Here is a 16749-nt window from a genome sequence, read left to right on the forward strand (position 1 = left end):
TAATATACCCTGAATACTTCACTGCGACACTTATTATTTGGATCGACGCCGACCCTTCGGACTCTAGCCAGAAACCTACTCCTCCGACCAACTAACCCTCCCACTCCGAAACTGGCTAATCAACCCAATGGGCAAAAGACCCGGATCAACAACATTGAACCCCCCAAAGCGCTCAATAACCTCCGGCCCATAAAGCTGCGCAACCCACCTCCAGTACGGCGTCATGATTTCCCAATTAGCCGATATACCACTCAGCCCACCCTGCCCGCGGAGCTGCGCCAGTCCAACAGAGACAGGACCTGTACTGTCGTATTGAACCTGTTGCTGTGTTGGGCGCCGCAGGAGATCATCGTAGACATTCACGAGCTGCCCGCTGAAACCGTAGTCAAGGTACTCCCGGTGCCGAATGTATTCGTCGAAGGGGAGGAAAGTGTCAATGTTCTCCGGCCTGAAGCCGCTGAATTTGGCGATTAGGCGGTCTTTGTCTTTTGACGCGTAGCGGCGTTTAGCGGTCGCGTAGGCGTCTGCTTCCTTCTTCAAAAAGTCGTAGACGAGGCTATCTGGGCTTATGGTGACCGAGTCGCGGAGGCCAAGAAGGTTGATGAAGGAGCTGGAGAGCTCGAGGCCGCCGAGGTCAATGGGGAGGAAGAAGTACCCGTCTGGAATGGAGGTGTTGCCGAAGCGGGAGCGGATCGTATCGCGGAGGTAGGTGATAACGCTGCGGTCTCCAGTGCCTTCTTCGTGGCGCGAGAAGATCTCCCGTTGAAGACGCTCGTGGGTTTGGAGCATCATGTCGACGTGCTCCTGGCCGAAACAGTTTGCGGGTGTGCCAAAGTTATATGTGAAGAATGTGGAGGCAAAGGTGTTCCAGGCTTGGATCCAGCCGAAGATACTGCTTTCTTTATTTTCCAGCTGACGCTTGAGTTCCTTTATGTTATCGTTAACCATCTCCTGATCGATCTCGAAGCGGCCAGATTCAGAATTGAGGTAGAGCATTCCCCATCGGATTTTACCGGTCGGAAGCGACTGGAGCCCAGCAGACGACTTCTTGCAAAGGGTGATATATGCGCTGCCGCTTTTATCTTCACCAAGAGGCAGACCCATCACTCGGCTGAACTTCTGAATGGCAACCCAAGCCCCGAGCGTGTTGTCGCGATTGCGCGACCAAAACCACATGTCGTCGTTGACGCGCCACAAAGCCTCGCCCTTGGTTTCCTTATTGATCATGTAGTCCAGGCAGAACAGGGTAGCCTCGCCAAAGACGTCACTCAGAACGTGTGAGGCAGGGGTACCGCGGCGACGCAAACGAGGCTCGGAGTCAGGCTCGTCGACAAACTTGAGAGGAGCAGCAAGAAACCTCTCAAAGAACTTGATCCACTTCTCTGACATCCCGAAAAACTTCAAGACCTCAAGAATGGTCAAATGGGGAAGGCTGGGGAAAAGCGACTCGTACTGGGTGCGGAAGCAAGTGATTTCCCCATAGAGACACTTGTTGATTGTGATATCTGCGCCCAACAGCAGCAAGAGATTCTGTTTTGCCTGCATCTGGTTGTCCGGTTTCATGACACCTTGCGCATAGTTTGTTTGGTACGTCTGATCGGCGTCAAGATTGTCATCGCCATCGAAAAGTCCAAATCCCATGTCCTCGTCGTCGAAGTCATCGGCCTTCATCTCCTCAGTCACAGCCGCACTCACAATACGGGCACGAGGTGCCGCCATCCTTGCCGCGGGCATTTGTTGCATGGCAATGGGCGCTTGCACCGCTGATTGCTTCGCTCTCCCCCGTTTCGCGTGGGGTTGGGCTTCCATTTCTCCCTCTTCATTTTTCCGAACTTGGTACTCGTGATTCATGAGCTGGGACACAAAGTATGCATTGCGGTGAACACACTCCCGGACCATCTGCACGCTGTTCTTGCCTCGGGTGTTGTCGAGGAAGAACCAACGTCGTTTCTGGTCATAGGTCGATACAGAAGACCGGGGCGACTTCCACACGTTCTTGGTGCTTCTGAAGCCCTTGAACGCATCCTTGAAAAAGACCGACCATTTGACGCCTAGGTACTGCAGAAAAATCATCTGGATTAGATCCTCTTGCAAATGAATGTGGTAAGAACCGTTCAGCTGACGTCGCTGCTCAACGCTAACTTCTGTACCCCAAGACCAGGAGTGCAGAGCTGCCAGTCGCATGTTGAGAACGTCGGCTAGTTCGGCTAGAACTGTGTAGTCCTGTCGAAATTCGCGGAGCACTGAGCGTTGTTTCTCGGTCGGAAGGTCAGAGTTCAGAAGCCCTTCTATAACCCATTGCAGAGAGTTGGTGTTGAAATGCGAAGAGCCGCTTAGGCTGATTTCGAACCTGGTTACTTTGTCGCGAAGGGCCTCCAGAGCCTTAGCGACGGATTTCGCATCCTCCTGAGTTTCAAAGGATTGGTCAGGAGAACTCGAGCTAGGCCCGAACAGCTCGTGAAGGAAGGTGTTGATTTCAACGGCATCGCAATCTGCTGGGATGAAGACGTGGTCTTCCCATTTTCTTCTCGATTCTAATTTACGGGCGCTGGCTAGCTTTTCAAAGTCATCAGACTTGGTAACATCGCCGCTTGACTTGGGGGTCTTCTTGACCGCCAGCCATTCCATCGTGAGCTGGGCGAACAGCGTGGCATATTCATACTTCAATGTTTGGACGTCGAGTATAGACAGCAACGAGCGACGCCATCGGTCGAGTGTGTCGGACGAAATGGCAGGGTCATATTCAGCCTGCTTCAAGAAGCGATCGAGGTTGGAAAGTTCAATGACAAGGCTGCGGTTGCTGTGGGTTGTGTCCGATACGCGACCGTCGTCTTTAACGGTAATATCGAAACAGGTCTTGACACCCTTTGACAGCACACGGAGGCTTTCCAATGGAGAGTCCAAAGAGTCAGACTCTCGCAAGGCGGCGGCTTTACGGTCTAGGAAGATCTGACGCTTGTTGGAGAGCTCCTCAAGCTTAGCATCGGTGATGTGCTGCAAAGTCTGCGAGTACTCCGTGGTAGCCGATGACATAATTGTTATGAGCCAAGTTTAATGATGAGAAATAAATCAAGTTGGTTGAGAAGAGCAAGATGGGGTGAAAAGGAGAGCCCTTAAATAGGGCTTCGGTGCCAGTGCCAGGGCGGGGTAGCTGTGGCCTGTTGACGGAGGCTGAGTCGATCATACCATCTTATTGGCCATGAAGATGAGTCAAGGCACCGTGGGGAAGGGGGTATTACTTAATCCTGTACCCTGCAGGCAGTCTCATTGAATAGGCAGCAGTTGTTTGTGTGATGGGTAGCCTGTTATTAGTGGCAGCCCACGTCACATCATAAACGGTCGGGTTTCGTCGCTCAACATCCAGCTCATCGGTTCAATGTTGCCTTGGCTGAAGAGAGCATCGGACATCTGGCAGGTGTTAGAGGTCACTTTTGAAAGGCGCAAGCACTTACGATGAACTCCCAATCCCCCATAAAAGGAGCAGTACTATTCGAAAAGTCGTTGACGGCGTTGAGATCGGGACCATTGTAGTCCAGACTGGCTTCCTCCTCCATGAATGCAAGACATCGCTGCTCTGCTCGCTCGACTTCCTGAAATAGATACTCTGGAAACCTACCTGGTGGCACTCCCTCCATGAGCCCCCGTGTCTGCGCGTCTACCAAACTGCACAGCAGGTAGCCCTTGACATTGGTCTCGCCACATTCGATCATGGTCCAGTATCGATCCTTTGCATCGGAGAGCAAAGATACCAGGTCCATCCGGTAAGGGCTAGGGCCAAGACTGTCTGCATCTTCTAGTTGACACTTGAGCTCTCGAGAGACAAACATGGTCGCAAGCATTATCCCGATACGAAAGAACCCGAAACCAGATGTCACGAATCGAGTCATTAGGTCGTCCGCGGTGGGGGTTGTAACTCGGCCAGCGCCAGCCATGAGATTTGACGATGGGAAAATGGAGCACCAGACCTTCAACGCGCTCTCGACAACGACCTTTCTGGAAAACGCATAGGGAGCGTCTAAGAGAGACTTCTCAAAGAAGGGCATATGAAGACAGCAGAGATAGTAGTGGATGTTAAAGTCCAGCACACGGGTTTCGAAAGAAGAAGGCAGCGGCCCAGATTGAGAGCTGTACCGCCTCAATGCCCGACAAACCTCCCGGTAGGATTTCCTGAGGTCCGAGTCAAGGCGTAGCGTCTCTTCATACGTCCCGTACGAGCCAAGGCCATTCAAAAAATTTGCAATTGCAAGGCGCTGTGCAAATGTTTTTCGCATCTCTCTAGCGATCGAGGTTTGAGTATACTCGTGATCAGGCTTGGGCACAGGATCATCAGCTAAGAGCTGGTCATCGTCAAAATTTCCAGGAGCTTGACAGTCGGAGTCGTCTAGAGGAATCATAGGGATACCGCCGGAGATGATGCTGGACTGTAATGTCAATTCGAGGATGGTGTTCCACAACCTTCGCCGCACTTCGTCAACAAGTGCCGTCCTAGTTGGAAGATGAGTCGGATCTCTATGCAATCCCATGTAAAGCGCGGTGCGGAGGAGTGCTCCAGCTGAGATCCAACTGGAATCGCCGCCAACATTGATCGTCTCGCGAGCAATGAGTAACAGAACTGTGCTCTGTAGCGATTGTATGTTCAGTCGAGACTTAAAGTCTGGGTCGGAAAGCCATGTGAGGGCCTCATACACCCAACGGTTGGCGGAAGCTCTCATAGAGAAGCGGTTGTCATATGTAATGGACCCAATGGCGAGTACCAGCTTCAGTTGGACGATGAAGGCAATATTGGGCTTTGCATCTGATACCCAAAGAGCGTCGTACTCTGTTCTGAAAGTGGGTGTATGCAGGATTCGATAGCTGGTTTCGATGGTTTTCAGATAGCAATCGACAAGTTCATCAGCAACACCTTTTGGCGGAAGGTCCGTGGTCGGTGGAGTGGGCCATTGCGGTTGCCGTTGTGCCTTGATAATTCGTGCCAGTTCTTTGCACCTTTTCACACCAGCAACAGCTTTTGGACCCTTTTCCCGAATGCAAGGCTCGATCATCTCAAAAATATCTCTAAACTACAAGCACTACATCAGCGGAGCTTAAGGATTATGAACGGAATACTCACCATTGCGGCTGCCTGAGCCCAATGACTCGCACCAAAGACTCGACTCTTGTGGATGACAAGATTTCGACTGAGCGCGCGGTGATCGTCAGTTATGCGACTTTCATGGTTGACGTGGAATGTCCCGGCGATTTGCGAGGTCGTAGTCTCAATGTTTGAGGTTGCTCCTCGCTGAGGTGGTGGAGAGGGCGTATTCGTGACTTTAGCCAACTGTTCTTCAAGCCGTCTGATCGTAGACTTCATCGAGTCGACTTCGGAGTTAGAGACATGGCTACCGGATAAGGAGTCTCTTGAGCTTGAAGGCACAGAGCGAGATGCATAGCTTGGAACTCGCGATACAGGCGCATCGGGAGCAAGCATCTGCGGACGATCCTGGGTGGTCTTGGTGCGGTCAACAGCAGCCGTGTGGCTGAAGTTGGGACGCTGCTGCCGTGGAGGGACATCATTTTCATAGACACATTGGTTACTTTTCGACTTGAGGCAGTTGTTGCAGGGACTCTCGCGATTGCATCTAATCTTGCGTCTTCTGCACAGTGCACATGACCTGCCTAATCACGTCAGTCAAGGTTCCTGTAACAATGGAGATTGTGCATACACTGCTGGGCGTCTGCGCCGACGCTCTGGGCCGGGACCGGAAATCATCTTGGCGGAGCTCCGTTTATCACCGCGACCAAATTCCACACACTCAATGACAGCAAGAAGAAGGATACAGGAGAAGTCCGATGAGTCAAGGAATTGGAGATTCAGCTGAAGAATAAAAGCAGAAGGGGCCGAAGGATTGATTGTGGTGGAGAGATGCTGCACTGTTGGTCCGTCTGGTCTCCCTTTTCCCGCTCCGACACCGCTACTCCCGCTCCTCCGCCGTTATCCCCGATCAGCCCGATCTATGCCCGTCGGCATCCTGCAACATATAAGGCGCTTCTTTGTTCAAGCCGAGACGGGCCTCAAACCAAGAGACCTAACAATAGCATTATTTTCAAATTATTGTTTTCACCCACCTCAAATACAATGGCCCCCTCCGAAACAACCATGCAAACGATCCGAGATCCCGAAGCGTATAACGTCAATCTTCAAACGAACTCGAGAAACGAAAAAGACGCCACTGATACATTTGGTCCGGCTCCAGATGGCGGGCTCAAAGCTTGGCTGGTTGCAGTTGGTGCAGCATGCACAATCTTCTCGACCCTCGGCTTCCAGAACTCTTTCGGTGTTTTACAAGAATACTATGCCGCACACCAACTCAAAGACGAGTCTTCCGACGCAATAGCATGGATTGGTTCACTTGCTGCATTTCTGCAATTTGCTACGGGAGCTCTAGCTGGTCCGTTGTTTGATCGGATCGGTGGATGGGTGAGTCTCTTTTATACTATATATCTTGGTTGACCGAGCCCTAACATTGCTTTCCTCACCAGGTCATCCGCCCCGCCGCAGTCCTCTATGTCTTCGCCCTGATGATGACAAGCCTGTGCACGGAATACTACCAATTCATGCTCGCTCAGGGTGTTCTAGTTGGAATTACAACCGGCTTCCTGCAATTTCCGGCCTTCGCAGCAGTATCCCAGTACTTTGACAAGAAACGAGCTGCGGCACTCGGTCTAGCCGTCGCGGGCTCCTCTATCGGCGGTGTTGTCCTTCCAATTGCACTATCCAAGATGCTCAATAGCTCTTCGCTAGGATTCGGCTGGAGTATCAGAATAATCGGCTTCATCATGCTCCCCATGATGGCGTTTTCCTGTCTTACCGTGACAGCGCGTCTTCCTCCGCGCAAAACGGACTTCTTTATTCCCTCGGCATTTAAGAATAAGCTCTTTGTCCTCCTGATCGCGGCATTCTTCTTCATGATCCTCGGCATGTTCTCACCTATTTTCTTTGTCCCGACGTACGCCGTCTCTCGAGGAATGGATGCAACGCTAGCCTCATACCTCCTCGCAATTCTCAACGGCGCAAGCACATTCGGGCGCATCATCCCCGGCATATTAGCCGATAAATTCGGACGCATAAACGCATTCGGAATCGGCGGTATCGCAACAGGTATAATAATCTGCTGCATGAATGAAGCTGAATCTAATGCGTCACTGATCGCCTTCTCCGCTATTTTCGGATTTTGGTCAGGCACTATTATATCTGGTGGAAGTACAGCAATCACAATGGTCCCCAAGAATCCGCAGGAGTTTGGCACGTACTTGGGCATGGGCATTGGGCTTTGTGGTATTGCGGCGTTGATTGGGCCGCCTGTTAGTGGTGCGCTGGTTGATCGGTATGGAGGATTTTTGGAACTTTCGATTTTTAGTGGTGTTATGTGTCTTGTTGGTGGGACGATTGCGTTGTTGAGTAAGGTTGTTACGGATAAGGGGCTTTTTGGGAGGATTTGAATACCAGGGAGTGAAGTGCTGAGAGAGATCTGGTTCTTGGTTGGTTGCTTGGGTGTTGTTTGTGATGTGGTACACTCTGCTCGTTAATAGATTGCGGTGGCTTTGTTAGACGACGATGAAGAATGTCTCCAGCTTGTTTACAGCTCTTGCACTGATTACCAGTATAGACTAGTAGTAGTGTAATTTCCCACGATAGGCGACACCCCTGGGCCGGGCATAAGGTGCTCCTTCCATCCTCGGTAACCGAGCGGCCAAGGTCGCACCTTCCGAACTGATAGTCTGGTAGACAGGGAAGGCACGATATATCCGGCACTCCTTCCCAAATGGTCTGTTTACTTTTTTTATGCCATGTACTGTCACTGTCGTGGACTACTCGCACCTTTCTAGCCCTGCTCTCGGGGTCATGCCACCTTTTTCCCTTTCCGGTCCCGGTCACAAATGAGGGAGCTGATGTTGTACGACCGTTGCCATGAATGGAGTGATTGATATGCATGTCTGAAGGCAACTTTATCTGGGTACTCTGCCGGACCCAGTGCGGTAGCTTTCTCGAACTTGGAAATTTGACCTGGCCTTGGCTGAGACCGATCCGCTGCCCTCTTGGCGTCTTGGCCATGCTCTTGCAGATGCAGTTATGCGAGATGTTGAGTCCTGCAGAAATTGACCATGTGGTTCTTTGAAGCTCAGTTCCCTAAAATTCAAAGCTATGACAATGTCAATACTACGCGAGTTTTAGGTACGTATCGTGCTTGTGGTTGATGACACTATCATGAAATGCACAGCATCGAGAAAAAGGCTAATCCGTTTTTCTCCAGGTTCTGCTTCATCAAGCTTCGCTGTGATCTCGGACCGTGGCGAAAAACTCGACTTGCAGCAAGCTACCCTTCCAAAGATGTCATAGAGGCTACTCGGACGACGGCCCTCCGCCATGAATGCTAAGCTGGTGGTTTCAAGCTTGCCCGCTGGGCCAAGAACCTTCCCAAGCGCGAGCTTGAGGGTTGGCACTTGGCACATTGTTGCCGTCCGACACACAAAGTAGAACGGAGTGCGTGCGGAGGCGAGCAAGCTGAAGCGGAAACTGCAGATATACAATTCGGGCATACGGTGCGAGATCGTCACGAGCCAATAGCCCCTTGATGTCGTGCCACTCGCTCTGCTCATGTGGTGGTTGGACAAAAGCCCAGCTTGGCCAAGAAACCTTTGATAGCCGCTATGACATCGTCCAAGCCCTTCGCCACTTGCTTCTTCTTAACCAAACTGGGCCTTCGATACTTTTCTTGATCTTCAGCTTGTGCCACAACATCAGTTGACTTTGATGTCATACGTGTGACTGCTTTGTACAAAAGGAGGGGCTTTGTAGATCGGGAGCAGGGCTGCTGCCTGCACCCCGCATACCCAGCCCTACACCGTATACAAAGCCCCTCAGCCACTTCCAGTTTTCAGTTTCCACCTTTTCAACTTTTTATTCGAGTTCTGTCTTCCCACCCGTCCTTCCTTCGAATCACTCCCGTATAGTTATCAAAGTCGCCACAGATGCCTCTCGACTTCCAGCCATTTTTGCACCGCTTCCTCAAGCACTCCGACCACAAAGCCACTGCCCAACCACCAGTCAGGAACAGCCTCATCGCCCCAGAGAAAACAGACCTACCAAGAGCCGGATATGGCTCAACATCAACAGTCGAAGCGAGTCGCAAAGACTCTTCAGGGAGCTTCACGTTCACCTTGAAAGATGTCGAGCACCTGCATCCTCATCCCCACACGTCGCACACTCACTTCCAGCCGCAAAGGCGAGGCAGCCTCTGGGACAGTCTAAGCGATTTTACGGGATCCGGCAAAACCAGTCGCTCGAATTCCGTTGCTTCCATTCCGCCACGCGAGAACTGGACACACTGGGCGGATACTAACATCCCCAAGGACCAGCCGCTTGAAAAGGATAAAATGGCTGCCATTACAAGGAAATACGGCGAGATTATCCAAGTCACTGGACTCGGCGACTACGCGGTCATACTCCAGTCTCACAAGGTCCAGTACTGTCCGCCCCTAGATCGCTACTACGGCCTGAAAGTCTTCCGAGCCCGCCCAGAGGAGAGTCGAGAAGACTCCATGACGCGCGTTACCTCTGAGTTCGCCATCGTCTCAGACCTCGACCATCAGAATATAATCAGGGAATTTGAACTCCTCCCCATCGGCGTCGGTAACCTCTGCGCCTGCATGGAGTACTGCGCGGGTGGAGACCTACACTCGCTCATCACAGCGACGCGCAAAATACCAGAAGACGAAGCAAACTGTCTACTGAAGCAACTCCTGCGCGGCATCAGATACCTCCATGACGGTGGCGTCGCGCACCGAGACCTCAAGCCCGAGAACCTTCTCCTCACGCACCGAGGATGTCTGAAGATCTCTGACTTTGGGCATGCAGAACGGTTCCGTGAGCCTGGGGATAGCGATAAGAGTCATGTAAAGCTGGCAAAGGGGAGACGTAATTCAAGGCCGTACCTCTCGCCTGAGCAATGGCTCGAAGCCGAGTTCGATCCCCGCTGTGTTGATGTCTGGGCCGCGGCTATCGTGTACGTCGCTATGAGGACAGGGCGGAACATGTGGAAGGAGGCGACGGAGGAGGACGAACAGTTTAAGCAGTTCAAGGAGACGGGGAAACATATCTTGCTTGATGAGATTAATGTTTGTTGCCCCTAGAATCTTGATCTGGTTGCAGATACTGATCCGTGTATAACGTTGTAGGGCCCAAGCCGCGGAACTCTCCTACGCATGCTGAGCGTCGACCCGACGACCCGCCCCAGCGCCGCTGAGATACTCGGCTCAGACTGGCTTCAGAGCGTGCATACCTGTGTTCCTCCTCGTGACGCCTAATGCTTGGATCTCGGAAATGCGAGGCCTAGGTGAATTTTCTGGCATATTTGGGGCGGATGATGAAGATCGTGAATCACGAATTAATAACTTATATACCCACTCATTAGACTGTGCCGACTTCCCCTGACGTTCGTGTCTACAATGTTGTTTAATCTAAATTTCAAGAACTTCAGCTCAACTCCATCTTTGTATGTTTACCTAGAATGGGACAGCTAGAATGATGATTGAGGACTCATCATTGAAGGAGTCCGGTCCAGTGCTGGCCTTTAAAGGAAAGGAGATGGGTTCAAATTGATTGGAACTGCAAAAGATTGGATTGCAACCACCATTTACGACCGCCGCCTCAACCACCCCGGCAACCTAGCAAGTGACAATTTACCTTTTAAATGTCGTGGGCAGTGAGATAATACGTATTTCGCACGGGGCTATGGTCTTTTATTACGGTACACTTTCAAGGCCAGGTCATGGTGGTGATTCTTGTCGTTGACGCTAGGTATGTACCGGGCCAATTCTCCCCTATTAGATAGAATCGGTCGCTCGTTGCTCTTGCCTTTTGCTAGCATCCTAGGTTGTTCCTTCCGTGGTGGCTTTATACTATGGTGCCGATTTGGGGTTTCTAGAGTTGGTATGTACGTACCTAACTAAAATACTCGTCCCGGCTCCGTTATACCCTGTGCACCAAGCCTGGGAACTCTGTCCATCTCCTCCGAGAGCCTTGGATCTCAAGTATCCCATCTCCGATACAGACAAACAAGCACCTTGTAGGTATCTAGTCTAGAAAGGATGCTGGGAAGACCTTACTAATTTACCTCGAACAAGACGAAAGTCTCTACGCAAAAGAAAACTGTAAAAACAAACAAGGTGCTCCGTATATTAAAGAAGATTCAAAGGCTAGCTCTTCTGCTTTGCGTGCGTCTGTGCTTGCAGGGAGACTGAAAGGTGCTGGAGAATTAGAGTCATGCATCTCTAGACCATGCTGTTTGCGGGAAACTAAATCAATCTTGCTTTGCAAGGAGATTGGATTATGAGACTGAAATCACGCTGGGGTTATAGCCCAACGAACCAGGCATGATAGCCATGCATGTCAATCTCTCAATACACCGAACTTCAACTGTGTTCACATCGTAACAGCAGCCAACAAAATCTCAGACTTTCTCAAACAATGGGCACTGTTGATACCGAGATTCAAACAGGGGTATATAGCTCCTCGTACTCGCTGCGTTATATGACAGAGTTATGCGCATTCAGAAGCTCCTTGACTTCGCCAGCCCAGCTTCCAGCCTCCATAGCCACGACTCTCGCCGTCTTGCCGTCCCTAGTCCGCATCCCACGGACAAAAGAAGAATGTGTCAAAATAGCCTTGAGGAGGCTTATATTTCCTAGCTTCGCCGCGTAATGCACTGGCGCCCATCCGTCCGGGCAGAATGTATCCCCAACTCTGATATCTTCGTTCTTTAAGAGGATGAGTGCGCACTTTATGTTCTCGTGCCGGAGGGCTTCGAATAGTGCTGTGTTGCCGGCTTCGTTTGCTTGGTCAATAATATTTTTGCATTTTTCGAGAAGGGGTAATAAAGCTTTCAGCGACTTCGTCTGGCCCTGTATGCAGGCATGGTGGAGGATAGTGTTGCCTTCGTTATCCGATAGGTCTAGTCTCGCTCCGTGCCGAACGAAGATCATTAGACATTCGACATCGTCTAGGAAGTCGAATATTGGCGGCTTGCCGTCCTCATCTTGCGCGTCAATCTCCAGCTTTGCTACACTAGTGCTGGTGGTGACATCGCCACATATCAGAGCCACCGTTTCTCTCCTCAGATTGCCCCTGTCTGAGAGCCCGGCGTAATGCAGTGCGACCTGTTGGTTCTCCTGTCGGATGTTTCTATCAGCTCCCGTATCCAGAAGCAGTTGCACACATTCAACGCGGCACCCCTGCGCCGCCATCATGAGGGCTGTCTCGCCCCACACATTTACATGGTCGATTCTGAGTTGGTCGGGGTAGCGTCTTGCAATTTCAAGTGCATAACTCAAAGTCTCACGAGCATTTGACTCAACCGCTGAGTGTATGATGGTGAAGTTCAGATTCGATTGAATGAATGGATCAGCCCCGTTTTCGACAAGGGTTTTCATCTTGGCTCGTTGTCCCGTTGCGCTCGCCCAATGTAGAGGCGTCCAGTGGAACATGCGGTCTTTCTGGTCTGTGAGGTTGTGAATCACTTTGCTCGTGTTTGGATTTTCCGCTGCGGATGCTCGGAACTGCTCGATTATTGCTAGGTATAGCGGTGACCGCCGCTGGTACTTGGATTTCCATCGAGCCCAGTCCGTGTCGGCTGGTGCATTATTGGCGGTGTCAACAAAGTCGATTAGTTGTTCGAGGGTGGGCCGTTCGTTGTCGGTTGGATCGTACAGTTCGAGGACGGCGATGTGGATGGGCGTGAAGTCATAGTCGGCGGTGCAGTCGTCCTCTTTGGAAAAAATCTGGACAATGTCCTTCTCTACCTGGGTCCCATCTACGCCAACCGACTTGAGGAAGGCTAGATCGACTGGTTTTCTGAATCAAGTTGAGTAAAGGCAGGAACGCAAGATACGTAAAAGACTTACCGAGCAGCAAAATCAGCGGTCTCCGTCTCTGCTCCCAAGGCCACGAGGTATTGTACGGTCTCCAACTGACGCGCGTAGGCAGCAGTCTACTGATATTAATGAATGAGTCTCCACCGAGCTGACAACAAACATCTTACATGCAAAAGCGACCACCCATCTGGCGCCGTATCCCAGGGCGTGGCCTCGCCGGACTGAACAGCGGCCTTCAGCTTCTCCAGATTCCCTTGCTTAATATACCGCATGGCGTTCGATCCCTCGGGAACTGTACGGTAGGTGTTCATTCGATAATGGATTTTGACTGTGTTGGATGACATTAACTGGGACATGGCTCTCTTAAAAGACGAGGCGGAAATTGATGTTTTCTGCTGCGCCCCTGCGCAGCTGGGGTCAGAGCACTCCACGTTGGGCACATTACTCTCATGAAATATCCGGGCGCCGAATTTTGAAAATCCTTTCTTTGCATCCGGAGTTCCTGGCTGATCATGACACCTGCAAAAACAGTCGTGCCGGCACGAACGACGAACTACCAATCGGCCTCGATCCAAATCTAGCGCACGGGATATACTGCTCCGTCTCCCCTGTTTGTTAACTTGCTTTAGCATCATCTCACTCGACGTGGAAGACGAAATCGATCCCGTCCGCGCTGAGCCAGTGTCGGTGGCAACAGATGTTCCTCCGCTCGAAAGCGAAGTGTGCGACCGCGATTTAGTCAGGGTCCCGGCAGGCTGTGGTATTTCTGCTTCTGGCAAAAGGAAGTTACTGTCTGTCTCTTCTACAGCTTCTGCGCATGCTTCAAGTAACTGCGGATTCTGATTGCATGCCGCCAGAAACGTCTCTCTAAACGTTCGTATATCAGCATCCAAGGCTATGAAGAATCCTCAATTTAATGAAACTTGGGTTGGGGGGGGGGAAGCAGGCCAAACTAACGCGTGTACTAGAGTGATAAATCCATGTAGTTGCGCGGACAATGTGTGTATTCGGGTCTTGAGCGCATCCAGCCTGGAGCGATACTGGAGGAACCTAGCCCGACGGAGAGTGGACGACTCGGATTTGTGTATCTGGTTTAATCGCTTCTCGACCTCAGCCATGTTCTCTTTCCCTTCGTCAATGACTTTTCGCAGGACAGCCTCCGAAATACTGTGTTTGGCTTGCCGACTGCGGAAGACGCGATTGAAGCCTTCCAGTGATTCATGGAAGCGTTCAAGGTTTGTCGCAAGGTCGGCGAAATCACGTTCAGCATCCTTAAAACTCTGGATCAAGTCCAGTGCTCCCTTGCTGGCCTTGAGCAGGGTCGATATTGATGCCAGGAGCCCGAGGGCAGTTACCGGATCCATCCCGGACAGCAAACCACTAATCAAGCAAGTGTTTCGAGGCAAAAGTGACTTTTAGAGTCACCTGAAACCCTTTCTCGTACCGCAGCAGTCCAGAGAGTTTGGCAGTGGTAGTTTCGGCAAGACAGTGGCATTTACGTTGTGGATAATACCTGCGGCGCGCTGGCAACGCCGCACGTTAGAGGCGGCACAAGGCTCTAAGCCTCAGCTCAAGTCACAGTCGTGGAAGTCATCTGAGAGTTTATCACTCGCTAGCAGGATCGGGCCATTATCAACGAATGTTCGAGGTTTCTCCTTGTACGGGAAATGGGAGACTGCGGGCAGGAACGTTCCAGGTACGGCGCCACGTCAGCCAGTTCAAATGGCATCGATAAGCGCCCGCTGTCAATTTCCACAGCCTTGGGGTTTTTAGAGCACCAATGAACCAGCCAGCCGCGCAGAAGGATATGTGCAGCGAGAGCCCTGCTTAGCGCTGTTCTAGTGGAGGGGTTATACCCGGTATCGGCCCTCATTCGCGGAAAGAGGTCAACTGATGCCGCCCCGAGCACAGCCATTGTGCTAAACAGCTTTTAGATAGAGGATTGGTGGTGGCAATGCAATCCATGAACATGGGCACTGGATGTTGATTCGGGCGCTCTCCTTGAGCCTCGGAGCCTCGTAAAAACGAAGCCGCTCACTCTCGAAAAAGCCTTGTTTGGATTGATGTAGGTCTTTGACGTAATGTTGCTGATTTGGATTATTATGCGAGGGTATGATCGAGCCGTAGCCTCGTGCTGTCGCTCTCAAAAGCAAAGACACAAAAAAGCAATGTCCTGCTTCCACGCCTTTCCTTCAACAGACCTCCCCCCGGGTGAAATTGAAACACACGGCCCATTGATGACAAATACTTGCAGATAACTAAGCTTGGCAGCATCCTGCTCTCCCCAGCAATGTCTATGGTAGTACCTCTGAATACCTAAGACGAGAAAGCCCGTCAGGCTGCCCTGTCTCTTTCCGCGGCTGTAGCCGCAGCAGTTGATGGTCCTCGCCACTCAACGAAGCATCTTGACCAGGAAGGCCTTCGTGAACCAGGGCGCGCCAGCGAAAGACTCGAGATTATCTTCTGTGGCCTGACTAGGATCATGGGTATGTAACTGTATCAATAATCACCAAAAGTAATAACGGCACCGTGAATGTTTAAAGGCACATTATTCATCCAGACAAGTGGAGGGACCTGGTACCGTACAATGATTATGGTAGACTGCGGGGTAATTTAGCAAGGCTGATTCCGACTCCAAATCCCTGTTTTGGTATTTGACGCTTGACTAGTTAGCCAGCCATTTCGCCCAGCGTAGAAGCGCAAATCTGTGTAACGTGCCCATTGGCTGTAACGTGAAACTCTTACTAATGTGTGATCTACAGAGTACAGGAAACTGCCTTGGGTGCGTGGCTGAGACTGCCTTGCAGGGTCATCTTATGGCACTAACGGATCGACGCATACAGTAAATATCTCTACAAATTTGTCCTTATTCCAACTATATCCACCACATGAAACACAACCTTCAAGGTCGGTTTTGATATTCTAAAACGAACGAAGCATTATGAGAACCCTTACCCTATGCGAAGCGTCCAAAGCAGACGCCACTCGAATCGCAGACATCCACATGGCAGCGTTTGGCAGCAACCACATGCTCCTCGCCCAGTTTCCAACTCCAAAGATCCGAGAGGGACTTCGAGTCGCGATACGTGAAAAGGCCACCTCGGAGATTGACGATCCGTGCTGGACAGTCCTTGTGGTTCGCGACACTACCACCCCCGGAAACGAAATCATCAGCTTCGCGAAATGGCAGCATCCCATTCCTGAATCCCAAGCACATAGCTATGTTGAGGTTCCTTGGAAGTGGCCAGCGGGTACTAGACTAGATATCCTGGATGAGTGGACGAAGAAGGTTGTTGCTGCGGGAGAAAATCTGTTGGGGAAGACACCTTGTTATTGTTAGTGTCGACCTACCATCCACTGTCTCCGGTTACAATCAGAGCTCTTGCTAATCCCTCTGCAGGCTTAACGTATATTGGCACTGATCCAAAATATGAGCGGCGCGGTTCAGCCTCCATGCTGGTCAACTGGGGCCTTGAGCGTGCAAAGCGAGAAGGGGTGCCAGCTTCTCTGGAGAGCACTAAGAATGCGTGGCCTTTATACGAGAAACTGGGGTTTCGCGGCGAGGAGCTGATATCGATGACGTTGGAGGGAGTGGGAGAGGGCGGATCGTCCGTGCTCTATGAGGAGATGTGCTTCGTATTCAGGCCACAGACATAGATAGTTGCTTAGTGGAGACCTACTTATTCTCGATCGTCTAGTACACTGCAAGAAACCGTGAAAATTATAGCCCGGCTCATATTTCAAATCCTAGTTTTCCCTAGAATCAGAGATGTAATATCTCTGTTTGCTGGTTTTAACCTGTATTGTTTGGTTGGTGCAGAAAGGGCTTGGGGACACGCT

At 51.2% G+C, this 16749-nt stretch overlaps 5 protein-coding genes across 5 annotated transcripts; 3 read left to right on the forward strand and 2 right to left on the reverse strand.

The window, feature by feature from the left end:
- Positions 1–75: 75 nt before the first annotated feature.
- On the reverse strand, positions 76–5749 carry BDV14DRAFT_190779 (uncharacterized protein; the record flags this gene model as incomplete). The annotated part of the gene is made up of 5 exons (XM_073771379.1): positions 76–195; positions 289–3012; positions 3453–5060; positions 5111–5618; positions 5703–5749. 5 exons carry the CDS (start codon positions 5747–5749, stop codon positions 76–78), a joined length of 5007 nt encoding a protein of 1668 aa, XP_073626643.1.
- A 387-nt stretch (positions 5750–6136) lies between these two features.
- Positions 6137–7818, forward strand: BDV14DRAFT_209762 (MCT family MFS transporter; the record flags this gene model as incomplete). The annotated part of the gene is made up of 2 exons (XM_073775732.1): positions 6137–6457; positions 6520–7818. The coding sequence occupies 2 exons, from the start codon at positions 6137–6139 to the stop codon at positions 7477–7479; spliced, it is 1281 nt and encodes a 426-aa protein (XP_073626644.1). The 3' UTR covers positions 7480–7818.
- Positions 7819–8771: 953 nt separating this feature from the next.
- On the forward strand, positions 8772–10908 carry BDV14DRAFT_176168 (kinase-like domain-containing protein). Its single transcript, XM_073769219.1, has 2 exons — positions 8772–10155; positions 10216–10908. The coding sequence occupies exons 1-2, from the start codon at positions 9010–9012 to the stop codon at positions 10342–10344; spliced, it is 1275 nt and encodes a 424-aa protein (XP_073626645.1). The 5' UTR covers positions 8772–9009; the 3' UTR covers positions 10345–10908.
- Positions 10906–14578, reverse strand: BDV14DRAFT_176169 (ankyrin repeat protein). Its single transcript, XM_073769220.1, has 4 exons — positions 13867–14578; positions 13077–13776; positions 12940–13025; positions 10906–12889 (listed from the first exon to the last, which is right to left on the reverse strand). Exons 1-4 carry the CDS (start codon positions 14271–14273, stop codon positions 11566–11568), a joined length of 2517 nt encoding a protein of 838 aa, XP_073626646.1. The 5' UTR covers positions 14274–14578; the 3' UTR covers positions 10906–11565.
- Positions 14579–15493: 915 nt separating this feature from the next.
- On the forward strand, positions 15494–16626 carry BDV14DRAFT_83734 (GNAT family N-acetyltransferase). Its single transcript, XM_073777644.1, has 3 exons — positions 15494–15691; positions 15753–16244; positions 16310–16626. The coding sequence occupies exons 2-3, from the start codon at positions 15851–15853 to the stop codon at positions 16564–16566; spliced, it is 651 nt and encodes a 216-aa protein (XP_073626647.1). The 5' UTR covers positions 15494–15691; positions 15753–15850; the 3' UTR covers positions 16567–16626.
- The last annotated feature ends 123 nt before the right edge of the window (positions 16627–16749 follow it).

This window comes from Aspergillus stella-maris (genome assembly GCF_047715825.1).
Source record: "Aspergillus stella-maris strain CBS 113639 unplaced genomic scaffold BDV14scaffold_39, whole genome shotgun sequence".
Lineage (NCBI taxonomy): Eukaryota > Fungi > Ascomycota > Eurotiomycetes > Eurotiales > Aspergillaceae > Aspergillus > Aspergillus stella-maris.

Coding starts and splice junctions, on each gene's coding strand:
- BDV14DRAFT_176168 (XM_073769219.1), top strand. CDS start 9,010: ATGCCTCTCGACTTCCAGCCATTTTTGCACCGCTTCCTCAAGCACTCC. Junction 10,156..10,215: donor TCTTGCTTGATGAGATTAAT/GTTTGTTGCCCC, acceptor ATAACGTTGTAG/GGCCCAAGCCGCGGAACTCT.
- BDV14DRAFT_176169 (XM_073769220.1), bottom strand. CDS start 14,273: ATGGATCCGGTAACTGCCCTCGGGCTCCTGGCATCAATATCGACCCTG. Junction 13,026..13,076: donor ATGGGTGGTCGCTTTTGCAT/GTAAGATGTTTG, acceptor TAATATCAGTAG/ACTGCTGCCTACGCGCGTCA. Junction 12,890..12,939: donor ACCGCTGATTTTGCTGCTCG/GTAAGTCTTTTA, acceptor AACTTGATTCAG/AAAACCAGTCGATCTAGCCT.
- BDV14DRAFT_83734 (XM_073777644.1), top strand. CDS start 15,851: ATGAGAACCCTTACCCTATGCGAAGCGTCCAAAGCAGACGCCACTCGA. Junction 16,245..16,309: donor GGGGAAGACACCTTGTTATT/GTTAGTGTCGAC, acceptor ATCCCTCTGCAG/GCTTAACGTATATTGGCACT.